This window comes from Sinohyriopsis cumingii, chromosome 8 (assembly GCF_028554795.1).
Source record: "Sinohyriopsis cumingii isolate HCF-2022 chromosome 8, ASM2855479v2, whole genome shotgun sequence".
Classification (NCBI taxonomy): Eukaryota; Metazoa; Mollusca; class Bivalvia; order Unionida; family Unionidae; genus Sinohyriopsis; species Sinohyriopsis cumingii.
The window spans coordinates 65,857,779-65,876,631 of record NC_142968.1 but is presented as its reverse complement, the minus strand read 5'-3'; the positions used below and the strand labels follow the sequence as shown (position 1 = coordinate 65,876,631).

The 18,853-nt window shown below is 36.1% G+C and overlaps 1 protein-coding gene across 6 annotated transcripts in view; it reads left to right on the top strand.

The window, feature by feature from the left end:
- LOC149793714 (uncharacterized) overlaps window positions 1–8,900 on the top strand; it is a 41,996-nt gene extending 33,096 nt beyond the window's left edge. For 3 of the 6 annotated variants that reach the window (XM_089967719.1, XM_089967718.1, XM_089967720.1), the window contains one exon: window positions 6,189–8,900. In XM_089967719.1, coding sequence (XP_089823845.1) covers window positions 6,225–7,196 — 972 coding nt within the window. In that variant the 5' untranslated portion in view covers window positions 6,189–6,224 and the 3' untranslated portion in view covers window positions 7,197–8,900. The remainder of the gene's footprint in view (window positions 1–6,188) is intronic. The other 3 variants (XR_016422881.1, XR_016422882.1, XM_089967722.1) reach the window with 3 other exon arrangements.
- Window positions 8,901–18,853: the final 9,953 nt, after the last annotated feature.

The window sequence follows — 18,853 nt, the reverse complement described above, 5'->3', positions numbered from 1 at the left end:
ATGTTCAGATTTTAAAATATGTTTCTGGAGCATCTTGATAAATTGATCAAGATATGAATTAAAATGAAACGACGACAACGTAAACTCAGCCAAGCTTAGAACTAAAACCAGAAAAGGCACTTTATGATAGTGTGTTAGAAAATTTCAAGTTGCTGATGTTGTGGATAGTGAAATCAGTGATAACATTGAAACAATTTGTGAAATAGATCACCTGGGTTAAGTTTATTATTAGACAATAGTTTTCTTAATAGTATATAAAAACACTAATAACCACACGTGCAAAACAGTGTATTTATTTGAATATGAAGAAATTGATAACATCCTATAAAAAATGGTGGCATTTCTGTAAGTAAAGAGTTATTTCGAGGTAGAGATTTGGAACTCAGTCAATATCTGTGGAAGGCAAGATAGGTATGAATACTTTAATATTTAGAAGGGGAAAAAACGATGACCATATAATACGTTGGAAATTCCATGTGAGTGCACAATGGAGCAGCCATTTCACAAAATATCCACCGGAAGAAATTATATTTTGAACAGGATGATAATTTTGGTATCAAACTTCAGAGGCTGCCACATAGTAAAATAGTGTTTTCTTGACACCTTGCCTTGTAACATAACCAGCTGTGTGTACATCTTTATTTGTATTTAGTGATTGTTATCATGTCAGTTACCATCCAGTACAGCATAATGCAGCAAAATGCCAGTTTGAGTTTACCAGCATCATTGAGATGATAAATGAATAATATATCATATTAATGAAAATATTATATATATATATATATATATATATATATATATATATAGAGAGAGAGAGAGAGAGAGAGAGAGAGAGAGAGAGAGACACACACACACACAGAGAACGGAAAAAGCTATCCCTGGAGTCTGCAGGAAAAGGCTAGATAATACTAGGCAGAATTAATATTTATTACGAATAATGCAAGTCAGAGAAATCACTGGGTCTGCATTCTGGTTCACACATGTCATCTTCAAAATCACTGGCATGAATTTGTGCCAAGACTTCAGCTATTGTACGAGGCGATAAATCACGTTTTTGCCTCTTACTTTCTTCTTCTTTCTTCACGAATGTATGCGATCTTTTCATCTTGACTGCAAAAAGTCAAATGACTACATTTTAAACACCATGGGTCACTTTATATCCATGGCAGACCAAGGTATATATAAAGGGTTTGCGTCTTACCTTCCAGTATTCATTTCACTCTCAAACCGAGCAGAACGATGGAAGAGCCTACACAGATCGAACTTTTAATCAGAGCTTTGCGAGGTGTCATAAGAAAATATTCTTCAGACAAGCCGACGGACTACTCACCCTCCTTTCGAGATAAAAGTAAAGATACTTGCTATATCTGTAAGAAGAAAGAGCATTGGTCTTCAGTGTCCAGACCGTCAAAAAAGCAAATCATGTGCAAGAAGAGACAAAAGTCAAGATACCTGTTATCATTGTCAAGAAAAAGGACATTGGTCTTCAGATTGCCCTAAGAAACAAAAAGAGCAAGAAGATTGGGGTTCTGGACAGGAAGAAGAAGAGGTGCCCTCCCCAAAGGAAGAACCTTGACACGTTCAGAAAGAGAAACATGAGAAGAAAAGAAGACGAGGAGAAGGTGAGGTAGAAGTGGAGGAAAAACTTGTGAAAGCGAAGAAATTAAAAAAGCAGAGAATGAACACACAGAAGAAGCCTATGAACTTTTTAAAGTGTTGTGCTGTGAATTGGATTGTAAAATTTTTACCAGAATAGACCAGGCATAAAACGTGTCTCTTGATTTTGATTTTTAGAATAAGAACCTACACACACACACAATATGGGTTTTTAAAAAAGGGCTTTTTGAGTTTTAATTGATGTTGGCAATTGAAATTCTATCTCTTTTCTATCTCTTTTCGAGAGAAGTGGGTGGCCCTGAAAAGGACCTTCATGTGTTTGTTATAAAACAAACTCAGAAATGGGAAACAATCAGCTTTAGCTGTCTTAAGCCTTTGCCACAGCCAAGGCCTACTTCTGGATTGCCTCCTGTCGATGATGACTTGGTAGAGATCGCAAGGGATGGTACGGCAGGCGTAGTAACATGGTTGGGTTGTTTAGCTCGGGAAGGTCTATTTCTCCTCGGTCGTAATAAAGAAGTCTGTTGTTGTTATTGGGGGGGGGGGGGTTAACGCCATTTTTCAGCACACGATAGGCTATGCATGGCGGCTAGTATTAATGGTGGAGGAAGAACCCAATAGGAGCCACCGACCCACGAGAAGCTACTGGCAATCTTTCTCACATACCCACATTGGCCGAATTCTAGACTCGAACCCACGCAGACAGAGGTGAGATGGCAGTGATCCGTAACAGAGAACGCTTTAGCCTCCTTACCTCTGCTAAAATGTCTAAAAGTACCGTGACCGTTTGACTTTCACCATTCTGCTCTTATACCTTGTTTCTTCGCTGCTTCTTCCTGTTGTTTCGTTCTTGCTGTTGTTGCTGAAGGAGACAAGCTTGTTCTGCTTCCTTTTGCTGCTCTAAAAATTTCTTCAATTCTTCTTTCACAATAATGGCACTTTTCAAAGATTTCTAAACATGTTTGAAACAACCCCTGTACCATGTACATGAGGGAAAATGCACGTGTCTTCAAATTATACTGTTCGTCCTCATTTCTTCGCTGCAGATAAAACATTACCGTAAATATTCATACATAACACAGTAAAATGCGTAAATTTACAGACGTGTCTCATTTATAGTTGGTACCTGAACTAAACCCTGCTTTCCTACATAATCAACACAGAAGTGAGTGCAACTATTTTTAGGAGGAGCGGTTTTCATAATGTAACCACTCAATTTAATACAGCATCTTTACAACAATCCATTGACAGATTGCAAATTTATGATTTATTTATTTGTCTACGTACTTGTAGAAATTTTAGGCAATGGTTAAATAGTATCAGCTTTGCGGTTTTTTGTTTTCGTATTTTCACAAATACGTGTAAAGTCAGAAAACAACGTAGACCATAAAACGCATCTCGTGAATTCCACAACATACTACAAAGCATTGTCCCATACGTTTCTGACCTTCATAATTTGCATTTTAAAGTTAAACCTGTAATAAAATAATACATAGGCTTTGTTTTTAAAGATTTGTATATTGTTCTGAATATATTCGTCCGATCATTTACGAAAACAGACAAATCTAATAAACTCGTACATTCCAGACTTAGTGATGTCCGTCATTATTTCCCGTTAGGCCTGCTGGTTCACTTACATTTTCAAACTAATTTTATGACGAAATAATGTACAAGAGACGGTTAATATATATCCAGATCACCGATTCTGATCTTAAAACACAAATTGCTATTTACACACTATTGTTAAAATTTCGAAACATGAGTTTTTTTTATCATCAAAGGATAACATGCGGAAACTGGGCAGTGATAGTTGCTACCTTACTCGGGAAATGGTTAATGGTTAATCGGCTATCAAAACATATGCTTGTGAATGGGCAAGAGTTTGTCAACGTAAGTTATATCAAAACTAGACCTAGCTACTGATGTCTTGATGAATACATTTCGCTACAACACTTGAACTAACCGGGCTAAGGCGATGGGGCATTTTAAAAAAAAAGCATGGTCAGTCAATGTACCTCGTCAAAAAATTAACAGGGCGAAGTCGTTTTAGCTTTCTAACAGAAGTTCATATATTTTTAGGCAAATTAGTCTTCCACTTCGCCTGGTAGCGTGACCCCTGGTCCTCCCCAAAATCTATGAAAATTAGAAGAACTATTGGTTCCCATTGACTTTAATTTCTACATTCTTTATAACACTGACATAGCTCTTGTTTGTCCTTCAGAGTGAGACTGAATTTTGTCAATCCAGGGAAGGTCTCATTCCAAGCACTAAGCAAGGCATCACGCACTTTCTGACTCTTAGCTACTGTTCTGTCCGAACTGTCAATTCTAGCAGCTTTAGCACTTTTCTGAATATCGTTACAAGTTTGCCGTTTAACCCCAAAATACTTGTCCACATTTGCGAATGGCATTTTTTAGTCTTAACATGTGTTGACTCTGCGGTCACGTGCACTGCTTATTCCGCTACATTCGCAAATGAACACAATAATGAAAGCTAAAGTTATTTGATGTACTCTTATAAATGACCACATATTCATCTCTGGGTCTTTCTGCCTCAGAATTCAATCACTGTAAATGTCAGTACATTTTTCCCACCCGGCCGCCAGTCAAAGTCTTTGAACCTGCCGCCCAGCTATATCATCATATTCTTTTGACGTACTCTTTTAATGGCAACATGTACATCAAGGGGTCTTTCAGTCACTGCCACTGAATTCTGTCATTGACAACACATTTTCCGACAAAGCAGGACTGGTAAGTCTTTGAATTTTGCCGCACACCTATTACATGCGTACGGAGGACTCCCGCCTCGGTGATTTTCTGCGTCCCAGATAAAAAAAGATTACATTCCACCTAAACAGACAACTTCTTATTACCTTGTCCATTTCGAATTTGTAGGAATAATAGTGGGAGAGCCTATGTTTGAGCGTGTTCATGCGTTTGTTTTAGCTACACTTAGAATTTAAAAATTTGATGCCATGTGTAAACTGATCACATTTGGACTTTTTTCCGTAAATTAGGCACTTTCAGCTGCTTTACTGACTTGCTGCAACGTGAAGGCTTGGTGCATTTGTTTGACACTTGTATGCTGCTCATAGACCAGAATAGCGTATGGGATGGTCTGCTTTCGGAGGTCCATCGGTCCGTTTCCGCAAGATTGTTATCGCTACTCCTCCTAAACTAACTGGAGTATTATCCTGAAACTTTGGATACACATTTATCCCATGGCCCAGTTTGTCCTGAACGAAAATTGTGCTGCTTGCACATCTAAGATGGCCACCACAGAGGCCCTCTTGAAAATCTTGTTATCGCTACTCCTCCTTAATGGATCTTCATATCATCGTGAAGTTTTCACAAAAAGACTTATGATGTCTAGTTGGTCATAAATTAAAATGGTGCATATCTGACGTCTTTCGTTGCTGCCAAGGAAGCCATCTTGAAAAATCTTGTTATCATGTTTCCTCCTGCATGGATGGTCATATCATCATAAGGGTTTCGCGAAAGACCTATAACGATGCCTGGTGTATGACCGTTGCAGTGGCCATCGTGAAAATCTTTTTATCGCTACTTTTCCTGAATGGATGGTCATATCAACATGGAGTGTTCATTGAAAGACTTTATGATGTCTAGCCGGTCATAAATAAAAATCGGTAGCGATCTTTCATCCAGTATGGCCGCCGTAGAAGCCATCTTAAAAAGCTTGTTAACACCACTTAAGTTGAAAAGAAATTCATATCGACATAAGGTATTCACCAGAAATCTTGATATTATGCCCATCTTAAATTCTTATCAACTCCTTTCCACATGGATGACCATATAAACATGTGGTTTTTAGTTATAGATTTATAACTATACCTAGCTTGGCCTAAATGAAAATTGTACCAGTTGTACATCCAATATGGGTTCCATGACGATTCCCATTAATATATTATTGTCAGTACTCCACCTGAATGGATGATCATTATGTCATAGTGTTTTCAGCAAAAGACTTCGTCCTAAAAGTAAATGGTACCAAGCTGACGTCCAGTATGTGTACCACAGCAGCTAATTTGAAAATCTTGTTATTGCTGAAGAATATCAGAGATGGTTTCAAAACTCGACAATTAGAAGGAAGAAATTGTCTTGTGTTGAATTCCTAGATATTCATTAAGCCCAGTAGAGCGTCCGTCCCATCCGAGTACTTTTTTTTTTTTAATCGTGCCATGCATTGCAGAGTTATTCAGAGAATTCTATTCTAGTCTTGTTAAATGTTCATACCCTCTTCGCATTGATAAAGGACCTTAATATTAAGATATCATTGCCTTTAATATTGTTGCATGATTGTTGTTACTTTCTTTAGAGATTTTACCACTTTTTGACTTGATATTTGCTTTGTTTTGTAATCCTTGTTCGTATGGTTACTCCGAACTATGTAGCCAGGAGTGTGCTCCATGCACGCATACACACATACTTACATACATACATACATACATACATACATACATACATACATACATACATACGAGCTCCTTAAATCTGGGAACTTAAAAGTTAAGATTTTATGGTAACATTTTTTTGTATCTCTTTCTTTTGCAGTAAACCTAATAACTGAGAGGTGAAATAACTTCAAAGATGCGCAGTCTACATAAAGTGGCCATTATTTCTGCAGCTTTAATTTTATGTGTATTTTTATTCCTGTATACTTTCTCGACAGAAAGGGTTGAGATCAGAACAATAGAGATACGAGATGACTTATTTATAGCGAATGGTCTTCCGGCCTTAGCAGATACTCTTCAGTTTGTGAATACAAAAAGCAACACAACTTCCGGTGTAGACAAAGATGCGTTATTACAGCATTTGTCAGAGAGATACGGACCGGTTTCATTTGTCAGCATCCACCCTCGGAATACAGATCTTACATCAGAAGAACAAAACAGGGCAGCCACGTGTTTAAGAAATGCAGTAAATGATAGGGACAAAAATGGGTCTCGTTTCTGGGGCAAAGAGGAGCATATACGAACAACTCACCACTCATATCTGAAAAACAAAGACGTAGTTGTGATTGAAATTGGAGGAAATAGAGGAGACGATGCATCTGAATTCGTCAAGCTTTATAACCCGCGCTATATTATTTTAGAACCGCTGGAGGATTATTTTAACATTCTAAAAGAAAAGTTCAAAAACAATTCTAGAGTTACAGTGGTAAATGTTGGACTAGGGATCAAGAATGAGGTTGCAATGGTGAACATTGAGGGTGTCAACGCATGCGCAACCTCAAAATTCTCAGGAGCCAATGGCAAAACACCTTTGTACATTACCAATGCTACTAAATTTCTGATGAATCTTGGAGTTGGACTTCTTGATGTTGATTTATTGACGACAAATTGTGAAGGCTGTGAATATGAAGTCCTTGAAACAATTCTATCCACAAATTTAATAAATTACATCAAGAATATCCAGTTTGCTACCCACTCCACATTGAAAGGACTCAAGGACCCACTAGGAAGGTACTGTAAAATTCAAGAGCTCCTTCAACGAACGCACAGACCCACCTATCAGTATAGGTTCATATGGGAAAGTTGGCGAAGAAACGATTTATTGTAAATTAATGCATGACATCCAAACCTTTATTTAATTCATTGTTAAATTCTCAGTTTTCAGATAAAATATATATTTGTTGAAACAGTCAAAAGCAAAATTGTTCCAGATAGTGCATGTGTGCTGTTAATTTTAAGACGGATACTGTGTGGAGGCAATTTTTAACTAGTCCTCTGTACTGATCAGATAAATGTATTCGTCTTATGACTAAAGCATGCTCTTAAAGTGGGAGGAGGCAAGCGTGGTTTATGGAACATCAATCAACATTTTGGTTTCGTCTCATACATGTTTTGGTATATATAAAAAAACAATTAAAAAATTTCTTACATTTCTATGACGATGCTTAGCTAGGAAGACTTGAATTGTGTCTATTATTTATCACCACGTTTATGTATAATTGGAAAGTATTGACTTGTATCTATTTTCACAGTGTATGTAAAATTGGTAGATACTAAATTGCATTTATGACATGTGGCCTAGTTTGTATATAATTGGTAAGTATCTAATTGTATATATTATATATCGCCGACATTATTTATAATTGGGACGTACTGACATACTTCATGCTTATTGTCATGCAGAAAGTTGAACTGGTGCTTTGTATGTTTTTGTTTGTGTAGTTACTTTGTCAGCGTTAATACGAATTTGTGCATGTGGAACTAACGAACATTATAGTATGTTTTGTTCATATTACATGTATAACTAGTTTTCACTGTTGCCACCAATCCACCATACTTGAGCGCTTTTTCAATACCACGCTGGTTTTCTATGTACTTATTTAGACATTACATTTTTATATATATCTTCTTGCATTAAATGTTTTTATTTCATTGTTTGATATCTAAATCGGCAAAATGTGTCCCAAGTCAACACCCGACAAGTGCTATTCCCTACCCAGTCAAATTTGACTCCATGAGGAAAAGTCACTAAATTTGTGAACTGGGTTGCTGTACATGTACTGGTTGTACATTCACTTTTTCAAACACAAATAAAGTAGGGGCAAAAATGTTTAGCTTGCCAGGTACGCCATCATGGGCTGTACATGCATAGACCCCATCCCCACCCTCCAACTGGGAACCAGTCACTGCATGGAAAAGATGTATGCTTTGGGGTCATCTATTCTGGTTTTATCACTGTGGACGAATCGAAAAAAACGAAAATATTTAGACACTGATCTCGAGAAAACTGAAGTTTATTTGGGGCTGTATCATAGTGAATACTGAATTGTAAAACAGTTCAAGTGCTATGAAATTTAGCTTCATATGGGGCAGGTCCAGGAGGGGATAGGTCCGAGCCAGTGCCGCCTCCACCCCACCCCCTACGCCCCAGCCGCAAGTTCAAAAACAAGCCGAACGTTTCATAGAGTAAGTTTTCTTTACAGTTAGATGGTTAAATTTGGGGTGCATAGAAAAACCGGAACGCACCGAAACGCCGGAGTAGAAACACCTGAACGCACATTAGTTATATCGTATATACCATATCGTATATTGGTGGTGTATGTATAATTCATATTTGTGACATTTAACAGTAGTTATATAATAATATGTAATTTCTTTTCTGCAAGTGATGCAACATTAAACTAAAAAGAAGCTGGAAACTGCGCATTTTGGCGACAGTTCTTATAGTAACAAAATGTAATATTAACAGTGTAATGCAGTTTATACATGAGTTTAATGCTTCAGCTCTTAATAATAAAAACATTAATATTGATTTAATATTAATTTCTTAAGTTGATTATTATGTTCTGGTTATTACTTATTAATTTTTTTTATTATCTTAAGTTCCGAGATGTGTGAGAATTGTGCAACCCAGCATGCGAAACAACTGTATAGTTTGAGTGTAACTATCATGAATTATGCGTGCAAATGGTCTAAATGCAAAGAAACATGCGAGATTGGCGTGTCAATTCATTTCCGTCATTCGTTGACCTTTTTTAAACCTCATCTGTTATTTGAAGAAGAGTATGAGATAGTGGTAGAAATGGGTTTAATACACAAAGACAAGATTTGGATCATATTTCAAAATATATTTGTTACATATAACACACAAATGGCTCAAAATTAATATACAAACACGGCTTTCCCACTCAGAAATAAAATAATATTAAATGTAGCAACAACATGAATAAACACATACCAAGTTATATGAATTAAACTGATAAGACTTTGGCCTCAGCATACAGCCTCATTGTCCAAAAAATGTATGAATCTTTGCGCAGTTCTACCCGACGAGCAGCATTAGCCAACATGGTGGCGCATATGCATATATATATATATATATATATATATATATATATATATATATATATATATATATATATAACATTCACTAAACATTCACTAAAATATAAAAAGTAATTAACACGTTGCCATGCTATATATTCCAAAGGACAATTTACTAGTTTATACCGGTTTATATACAAAGCATCACATAGCCTACCATCAATTTATGATATAATTCCTATTAATATTAACTTTAAAACTGATACAAATATGAACAAGAAAAGCGGGCATGCAAAGATACTAGTTTCATAGCAATCAAACATTAGATTGTTGTTTCATATAACAGACAAATGTTTCAAAATTAATATACAAATAAGGCTTGCCCACTCGGAAATAAAATAATATTAAATGTAGCAACAACAGGAATAAACATGCTATTTACTCGTCTTAGTCTTTTGTTTCGTCACTGTTTGTTCGTTTATTTTTCGTTTTCTTTGTCCTGGTTTCTTTCCACGTGTCCTCGGAGCCACAATTTCTGAATGTCCGTCAGATGATGTCGTGTATTTACTGTCTTTAACAATGAATCGTCAGAATTTTGTGTAGAGTTTATCTCTTTTTTTTTTTTGGGTAGTTTGTGTCACCCAGTCCGTTTTCGAAATGTGAAACTGCCTGTGCGAGTCGGTATTCGCCAGTACCAATTAATGCACTTCTCAAGTCTTTGAACTGTCCGTCCACCAAGTCATTTAAATGAGATACAAAATTCGGTCAGTGGCTTCGAATTCCACTCTACAATCTGCTTTAACACGTGGTGTCTGGTACATAAGACATGAGTAGAATCTGGAAATGCGGTCATTATGGCTTTGACCATTGCCGTTTCGTCGTCGGTTCCAATCTCAAGTTTAGTCAAATCGATGTCTACTAATTTTATCTTCAAATGGTGGAAAAAGTGGCAGTAACTCTCAAAGTCGCTGTTGTGCGCGAGGACCGGTCCTATAAAAATTGGTGGCTGTCCTGTACGCTGTCCAATTACAGAAAGTTGTTTATAAGAAGTCACAGTCACATGCATGTCACAGAGGTTAAACGTTTTATCCACTCCTAAAACAGTCTGTCCAGTGCAGCACATATTCTTTGTCAGTTATCTGTTCATCGTCATAAAGTAAAATGCATGGCGTTTTTCCGTTAGTCCGTATTAGAGCTCTTACGAAAGGATGGCTTCGTGTAATCATTTTCTCAAGTTGCTGAATATGGTCCGCGACAGTTTTTCTATGTCCGGTGGTGTGTCTCTTAGATTTTTCATACTTCTTTATATCACGTATTTGCTGCATTCCAGTCGGTTGCTTCACTTCGTCATATTTCTTTAGTTTTGCATAGATCATTTGTGGTTTGTCTGTCTGTAACATGTCCTTTATTTCTGTCATTACAAAGTCGGGTGTGCGTAAATATTCCGACACTAGATCTTTTGAATTTCCATGGAGGGCTAGACCAGGAAATGTGCCACTGTATTCAACTACAGCAAGTCGGCTGGTTAAACCCTCTTCCCCTAACCAAGTAACTCTTTTCTTATATAACTTAACCGCTTTTAGCGAAGTATAGTACCTATGGACCACAACAACTCTGTTTGATTCTGGTTGAGTGTCCATAGGTATATATTTCCGCTCCATCTGCCCGTATTCTCCTATAACTCTGGAATTATTACAGAATTGACCCTTGTAATAATATGTTTTCTTGAGATCACCGTTTGCACATAATAAATAATGATTTCGGTGAGGTACCCAAAGCCGTGTTCCAACTACTGCAATCATCAGAAAAGCTACTCTTGGATTTCTTGTTGCGATTCACGATATTCGATCCGTTGTCAATAATAAAATATACATTTTCCTTTTTTTCCGGTTGGGATTTTTTCTATGCAACTATCTGAAGATAAAAGAAAATGAACTACTTTGCTAGTATCTAAGCATTTTCCCAATTCTAGTCCTCCTTTTGCAGGATTGTCCTCATTCCCGTCCGCGTCCGTAAGATTTACGTTATCGTTGTGAGCGTATTTGGTTTTTTCAGTCGTGTCATCGTCGGCACTGCTGTTCAAATGAGTGCTAATCGATTTATTGAGATCTGCAGATGAGATTGATATCTCAATTTAGACTTATTTAAATCAACCACTTTATTTCAGATTACAATTTAAGAATTGTAACAAAACGATTTGGCTTAAAAGACATAAGATTGTCAGGAAGCAACATCTGACTCCACATGATACAAATTTCAGGATCAGAAACATTTACACCTCTACCCCGTACGATTCTAGTGTACGATTCTGACGACATTTCTGGATGCAGTTGGGGCGGATAATATGACCGAATTTGTATGTTTATTGCTGCACTCAGGACATACATATGTGCCATTTCAGAATACGAATTGATGACAACGGCATTATGGACAAGTTGTGAATAACTGCTTGTTACAATTCTTTTATCTGAAAACAAGTCATGTAAATTATAATCACTGTTTTCTCTGTAAGTTGTTTTGTTCAAAATAATTTCAATAGCCGTCTTCAACCTTAGCAGTTTGTGAAAATGTTCAGAGCCAGAAATGGCTAGGGATACTGCTCTATACAAACAGTTGCCGTCTCCAACTACAGACAGTGGTATGTTTCGTGTTTCAAACGCCGGATGGAACATTCTAAGCAGTTCCGTTGCTACTGGATCACGGTTGCTGCTGTTGCCGCTCTGTGCGATAGGCCTGATTTTGTGAGTGTGTAGGAGCATCTCCTCCGATCTGGCTGCATTAATAAGGATTGCTGGCTTCCCATCATCCAAAGTTGACCGAATTCTATAAAACAACGTTTAAGATTGTCATTGTCAAATTTAATACTAAAAAATATCATTCCAACTCAATATGAATCTTCAGTATTGTAAAAGTTATGCTTTATTTAAAACCTGAACAAGTTATCCTCCTCCTTATCCTTACAATCTTCTGGTGTGCGTATTTAATTATGAAAATGACAATGCTAATTTAACGAATAGATATTATTTTATCATCAGCCTTTGGTTATCATTGGACTTCAATACACTATTATACGTATTTTTTTTCTCTAATTGATCTTTTATTATATTTTTTAATTGTATTTATGCTATATTGTGTGTATGCTATATTGTTTCCGTGTAGGGACAGACACTTAATCAAATCATCCCTGTTTTAATATTATATTTTCTTAATGGATACAATCCATCCAATGATAATTTGTCATTATTTGCTTATTTTAAATTTAATTTGGAATTTGGGCAAGTAAACGGTGTACTATATTTAAAGGAAAAATAAACCCTATTGGTTTGTATGCTTTCTGATGCGTGTCGTTTCTCGCATTAACATTATACTGAGACAGTCTGTACTTGAGTGAGGGTCCATACTTTATTTAATTGTACTTGTTCCGACTCGAGCAGGCCGTCTCTTTAATTATTTAGAATAATGCCAAAGAATCCAATAGCTATATAGTGCGGGAGCTGTATAATTAGATGAAAGGTATATATAATAACCATAATGATTACTACCCTGTGTTTTTGTTTTGTTTGTATATGTACTATATGGGATTGCTCAAAAGGGGGGGAGGATTATGGGGTATGAAATGTAAGTGGTCATACTTATATCTGAGAAAACACAAACTAACATATACTGAGCATTCTAATTAAAATACTTAAATACATTTAAGTAATTTATATATATATGAGAAAACATAAACTACCATATCTTGCGCATTTATTTTTATCCTAAAATAGTATATGCATCTGCACAACGGCACGTGTGTGCGTTTGTAAAACCCGCCAAACGGGGACGTCAATGTAAATACACACCAACAGATCGGGCCACACCTCGAAGCGGGGACGACCCCGTTTTGTAATGTCGGCTTAATGGAATGCCGAGGCCGTATTAAATGATACAAACCTTAAAATAAGCATATCTGAGCATATCCCCATTTTGATGGTATTTTTTCAAATCATGCTATACACAAAAATACACACATCCCACTCGACTTAAAAACTCGGGTGTGGCAGTCGGAAAACAGCGTTCCCGTTTACGCGGGAAAAATTCACACTGCTGTCGGCTTGCGTACTTTGCTTCCGAATTACTGACGTAGATTTTAGTTCATTGAAATGTGGTTAAAAGCATAATAACGAACAGTCTACGTGGTAACCAAAACATAATACCATTTCTTTCCTCCAATTAACCGCATTAGAGGTAAATTCGACAAGTTAAGCTTGAGCCAATAGGAAATACAAATAACTTTTGTAAGTACTTGTACATGGCACAAGTCACTACGCTGAAAACATGTTTTCATACTCATATTTAGTCTCTCTCTCTCTCTCTCTCTCTCTCTCTCTCTCTCTCTCTCTCGTCCTCTAGGCTGCGTTACTTCTGTCTGTCCTTCTTCCTCCTTGCTAGCTTCATTTCTTTCTAGATCTTTATCGCTCACATATGTGTGTGTGAGAGAGAGATGCTTAATGTAAAAAATAAAGTACAATTATACATATTTTTTACAACTTTGTTTAAAATAAACTTAAAAAAAATTAACGGGAACTACACAGCATTAAAACGTCAACTATCTTATAAAAAGCGGGGATGTTGCCCTTGTTGAGTCTACTGGACAGTATGCTACAATACGTACTATATTCGGTTTTTTTTTTTTCTTTTCGGTCCACGATTTGTATGATAGTAAGGTTGATATAATGTTTTGTTTTTTTTCAATGGCGTTCAGTAAAATGCAGAGACGTGTAATATTAAAAATGACGTATTTGAGTGTTTTTTAGTATATTATAGTGTATTTCAATATATTTGAGTGTATTTGAATAAAAAAAACGACGCACACGGCCTCATATACATTATAATAAAAATAGTTAAAACGCAATGAAAATAGTGCTATTATTTATGTTGATAGATATTTTGTCAATTACGTTTATAACTTGAAATAATAAAGCAGTTGTTAATTACTTAGCTTGAGCAAAATATTTATTTATTATCTTGTATACATGAAGGCAGTATTTTTAATGAAAATTACATTTAAAAAAGTTTGAAGCTTGCTTTCATTGAAAACATTTAATAAAAGGAAGAAAAATAAGATACGGAATAAAATTATTAAAATCCTGTTACCTTGATAAAGCCACTCCTGCATCATACTCATCACCTTCAAATGCACAGGATTTGCAGAGGAATTTTAGTAATTTTAAAGACCACGATTTAAGTTCTTGCTGAGACATATCAATACATCTCCTATGGTACCATGTACAATAATCTGAGCACTGAATGGTATCATGGTCACATTCCAATTTATATTTGCCACAGGGAAATTCAGCCATCTATCTTGATTCACTAATGAACATAGCCAACTGACCTAAGATTTGCAGAGTTTAAACACTTTTATACGAAGGAGCATGTCATTGTCATAAATTCGTATTCTGAAATAGCATATACATATGCCCCGATTGCAAAGTAAACATGCCAATATGCCCATATTATCTAATGCAGTTGCATCCGGTGATGCCTTCTTATCAGTACACTAGAAATAAGAATAGTAGATGTGATTAGGGTAAACAAAGACAAATACCAAAAAGAAAATAATGCAAGTTACTGAATGTGATAAAGTTAAATGAAGGCAAGTACTAATTGTGAAAGAAAACATTTGAAGTAAAGTGAATCAATAATATCTGTTATAAATTTATAAAGACTTTTTTTCAACACGCCTTAATCATTTTGGCCTCTTTCGTGCTTACGAATACCAAATGGTCATTAATTGCGTTTATTAGGATAATGTGTTGGTTGTTATATGTTAACTATGAATTTCATAGTCAAAACATATTGAATAATGTAAATAATTCAACGATGCTCATTTTTATTGCATGATATACGCAAACATTAATAATAATCTGCACACCTTTATTCATAATTTCCACTCCTGTGTTTCTCCAGTGTATATCAAAACATGAACAAAAAGCGGGGTAGGCAAGAATGTTGAAATAGTGTTAAAACTCGCGATTAAATATGTGGCTATCAGAAAGTTTCATGAGATCAGAAGATTGTATTGAATATTCAAAAAATAAAACAAATCTTACATTACATGCATAAAGACAAGTCCAATTATGGAATTGAGAACTGTTTCAGAAATTTAACACCTGTAAGAAAATTACTTGAAAGCAATCGAACTTCTACTGTTGGTCCAAAAACCATAAGGGGCCGTCCATTTAGTACGTAGGCATGGAGGGGGATGGGTAACCCAAATACACACGCTTGCGTATTGGGGGGGGGGTGTCTACTGATAATGTACGTACGCATGCCAGAACTTTGCGTACGTACTAAATGGATCAATATCATCTTGAAAAATGATAATGCTTTAAGAGAAAATAACATCTATGATGGAGTTCAGCGTTGACTTTCACAGTAACGTATGCTTTAAGAGAAAATAACATCCTTGATGGAGTTCAGCGTTGACTTTCACAGTAACGTCTAATTTAATTTCGTTTTCATTTATTTGTACAGATTTAGCATTATTATGGATATGGTAAGGTTAGTGGAATGTTTTTATTTTAAGACTGATTCGATATTGAAATGATTTACATCGTAAATGAAAGAAAGAATCGTATGTATCCGTAGATCCTAATTGTTTATGATGGTAGTCGAAGAAACTAAATAGTTATACCATTGACTCACCGTACCACGCAATAACAAACTATTCTAGGCTGAACAATTATTTTATATAAACAATAAATTTAATTGTTTATAATGGTAATCGAAGAAACTAACTATACCAGTGACTCACCCTGCCACGCAATTACAAACTATTCTAGGATGAATAATTATTCTATATAAACAATAAATATACTTAATAAATATAACAGATTTTGTTCATTTACGCGTCTTAAGCAAGAAAATATTTATCAAGTCCAAAATGTGATTTTCCAATCCAAAATTGTGGTCTCTGATTTGTCGATTCTTAAGCTGCATTCCTTCGCAAAACCAATTATTAGTTCTACTGGTCATAGACAAGAGGAGCTTATGGGATGGTCTGTTGTCCGTCATCAGTCTGTCTATAAGCATAAGTTAACTGCTGCTACTCCTCTTAACGACTTGAGAGATTCATGAAACTTTGCACACACAATCATCCAATGGTCTAGTTGTTACTAGTCATAAGTGAAATGTTCGTTATCACTACTCAACGTATGGTCATATTAACATGGGGGTTTATACAACAAAAAAACTTCCTATCATGTAAAATTTTTACCGAACCAAAATCCTACAGTGGCCATCTTTAAATTATTGGGGTTTCATTTTTCCTAAATGGATCGTCACATCAACGTGGCGGTTTCAGTAATAGACTTTATATGATGTGTTGTTTACCCTGGTTTAAAATGGTTTTGATCTGATGTTCCCGATCACACACACCGTTTGATAAAACTACAGATGATTATGTATATGATCATTATTATATAAAAATAATGGATATCGATGCGATAAATAGCAGGTGTTAGAATACAGATTTGAATCTGATAAAATCTACGACGTAAAGGACTATCTGGATCCACTGAAGAGAGGACCAGTAACTACACCCATCCCCTGCCCCAGTAAGAGCCTCACATGACCAATCGTAACAATACACTAATCAGCAACTGACTCTTTGGCTTGCCGCTTGTTAAATGGCACACACGTCACCTCAACAAAGACGTTTCCGCGAGGGATAACATTTGTTATCAGGGTTTCCACCACAGATGCTCAACGCAAACTTATGGGGGGGGGGGGGGCAATAATCTGAAGGAAAAATATAGCGAGTGTCAAAATTACCTCAGATTACCCCGATGACCCGTTCTTACATAGGACCCTATCATACTTTAAAAGAGGCAAGGTTAGTAACTTCCAAAAACGGTTACACGCCTGATCCTTGATCGCCTTCAGGTATTTCCATCTTTAAAAGCAAATAACCATAATCTATGTCTTGTTTTACTCCCGAGATATTTTCTATTCATCAAGTTATCGTTGATTGTTTTGCATTGCACCAAACTGAAGTTACGGGCTCAGAAAAGTACGAATTGAGCGAGTTTTTCCTGCCGGGACAATATTTTGCTCATATGCAATGTGCTCTGTTTACTGAGAGATGCGGTGTTTGCGACTCTACGATAAATTCCTTCATTCATCTGTGAATTGTGACAAAAAATAACACAAACGCCGAAAATTCTGTGCAACTAGTTTCGCATTTAATGTATGCTTCTTCAGGCACGAAATGTTTTGAAAGTAACGGATGACGTCTTTTATTTTAAAACAACAATTACGTCATTACGTAACGTCATAAATGATATGCATCATCATAATTATATATGACAGGATCTAAAAGATACACGAGTCTCTAATGAAACTTGAATTAGTAAAATAATAAAATAAACTAGACAGTCATACATATAATTATATTGTTATAAAGGATACACAATATATCAATTTAAATTATATAGTTTTATATAGTGCATTAGCATTACGTCCATTAGGATACAGAGTATCTAACTTATGAATCCAATAAGTTTCTTTTATGAATCTATTCATGTCACCATGCACAATATCTATTGGCATGAAAGAAAAATCAAGTAGAGAGTGATTATTGATGTTAAAGTGTGTTGAAACATTAGAGGAACTATTGAGAGTGATAATCCATCCAAAACCGAGTTACCCTTAAAATAGATTTTTCCAAAAAATTGTCAGAATTGCTAAATTCTCGAGTATCTGCGTGTGACTTAGTTATCCAAAGCATACTAGTCAGCGTAGGGATGTAGCTAATCACAGATATATTTAAATTACCTTCGAACATCATTTTTTAAGTCCAAAATGGATCATACTAGCAATTTTTTAGTGCGGTCAGTTTATCCACATGGGTTTCAAGAGCAACAATTCCATCCCCGAACTGCTATATTCCATTGCGAACCTCGTTAAGGTCTCGGCGCTGGTTGAAAAGTTGATCGCCCATTGATTTGCGTCGCGAATAACACCAAAAGGTTGTGTGATCTCAGATGTGGTCACAAGGCCAGTATCTAACTCGCATCGTATTGCTTCAGCGGAACCAAGACGTGTGTTGCTCCTATCCAGCAGCATAGTAACCTCTGTAAGTTTAGGAGTGATGACAATTGGCTTTCCAATACATTCATGTTTGACTCTATCGACGTCACTGAAATTATTACGCAAATTGGTAAAACTTTCTACGTGCTCGTCATATTCAGGTCTAAGCGCTAGAACGTGTGCTTCCTTGTTGTTGATGTATTTTTCGTAGCCATTGTCACCGGCGGTCTCGTAAAAGAGTAAAATCCTGTTGTTGTTCATACTGAGCTCGACCTTCATTGTTTCGCCAGGTTCTGCAACTCGGCGTTGTATTTCATCACGGGTGGCTTTCGCGGACACACCAGGGTCCCTTAGTTAACTAAACTG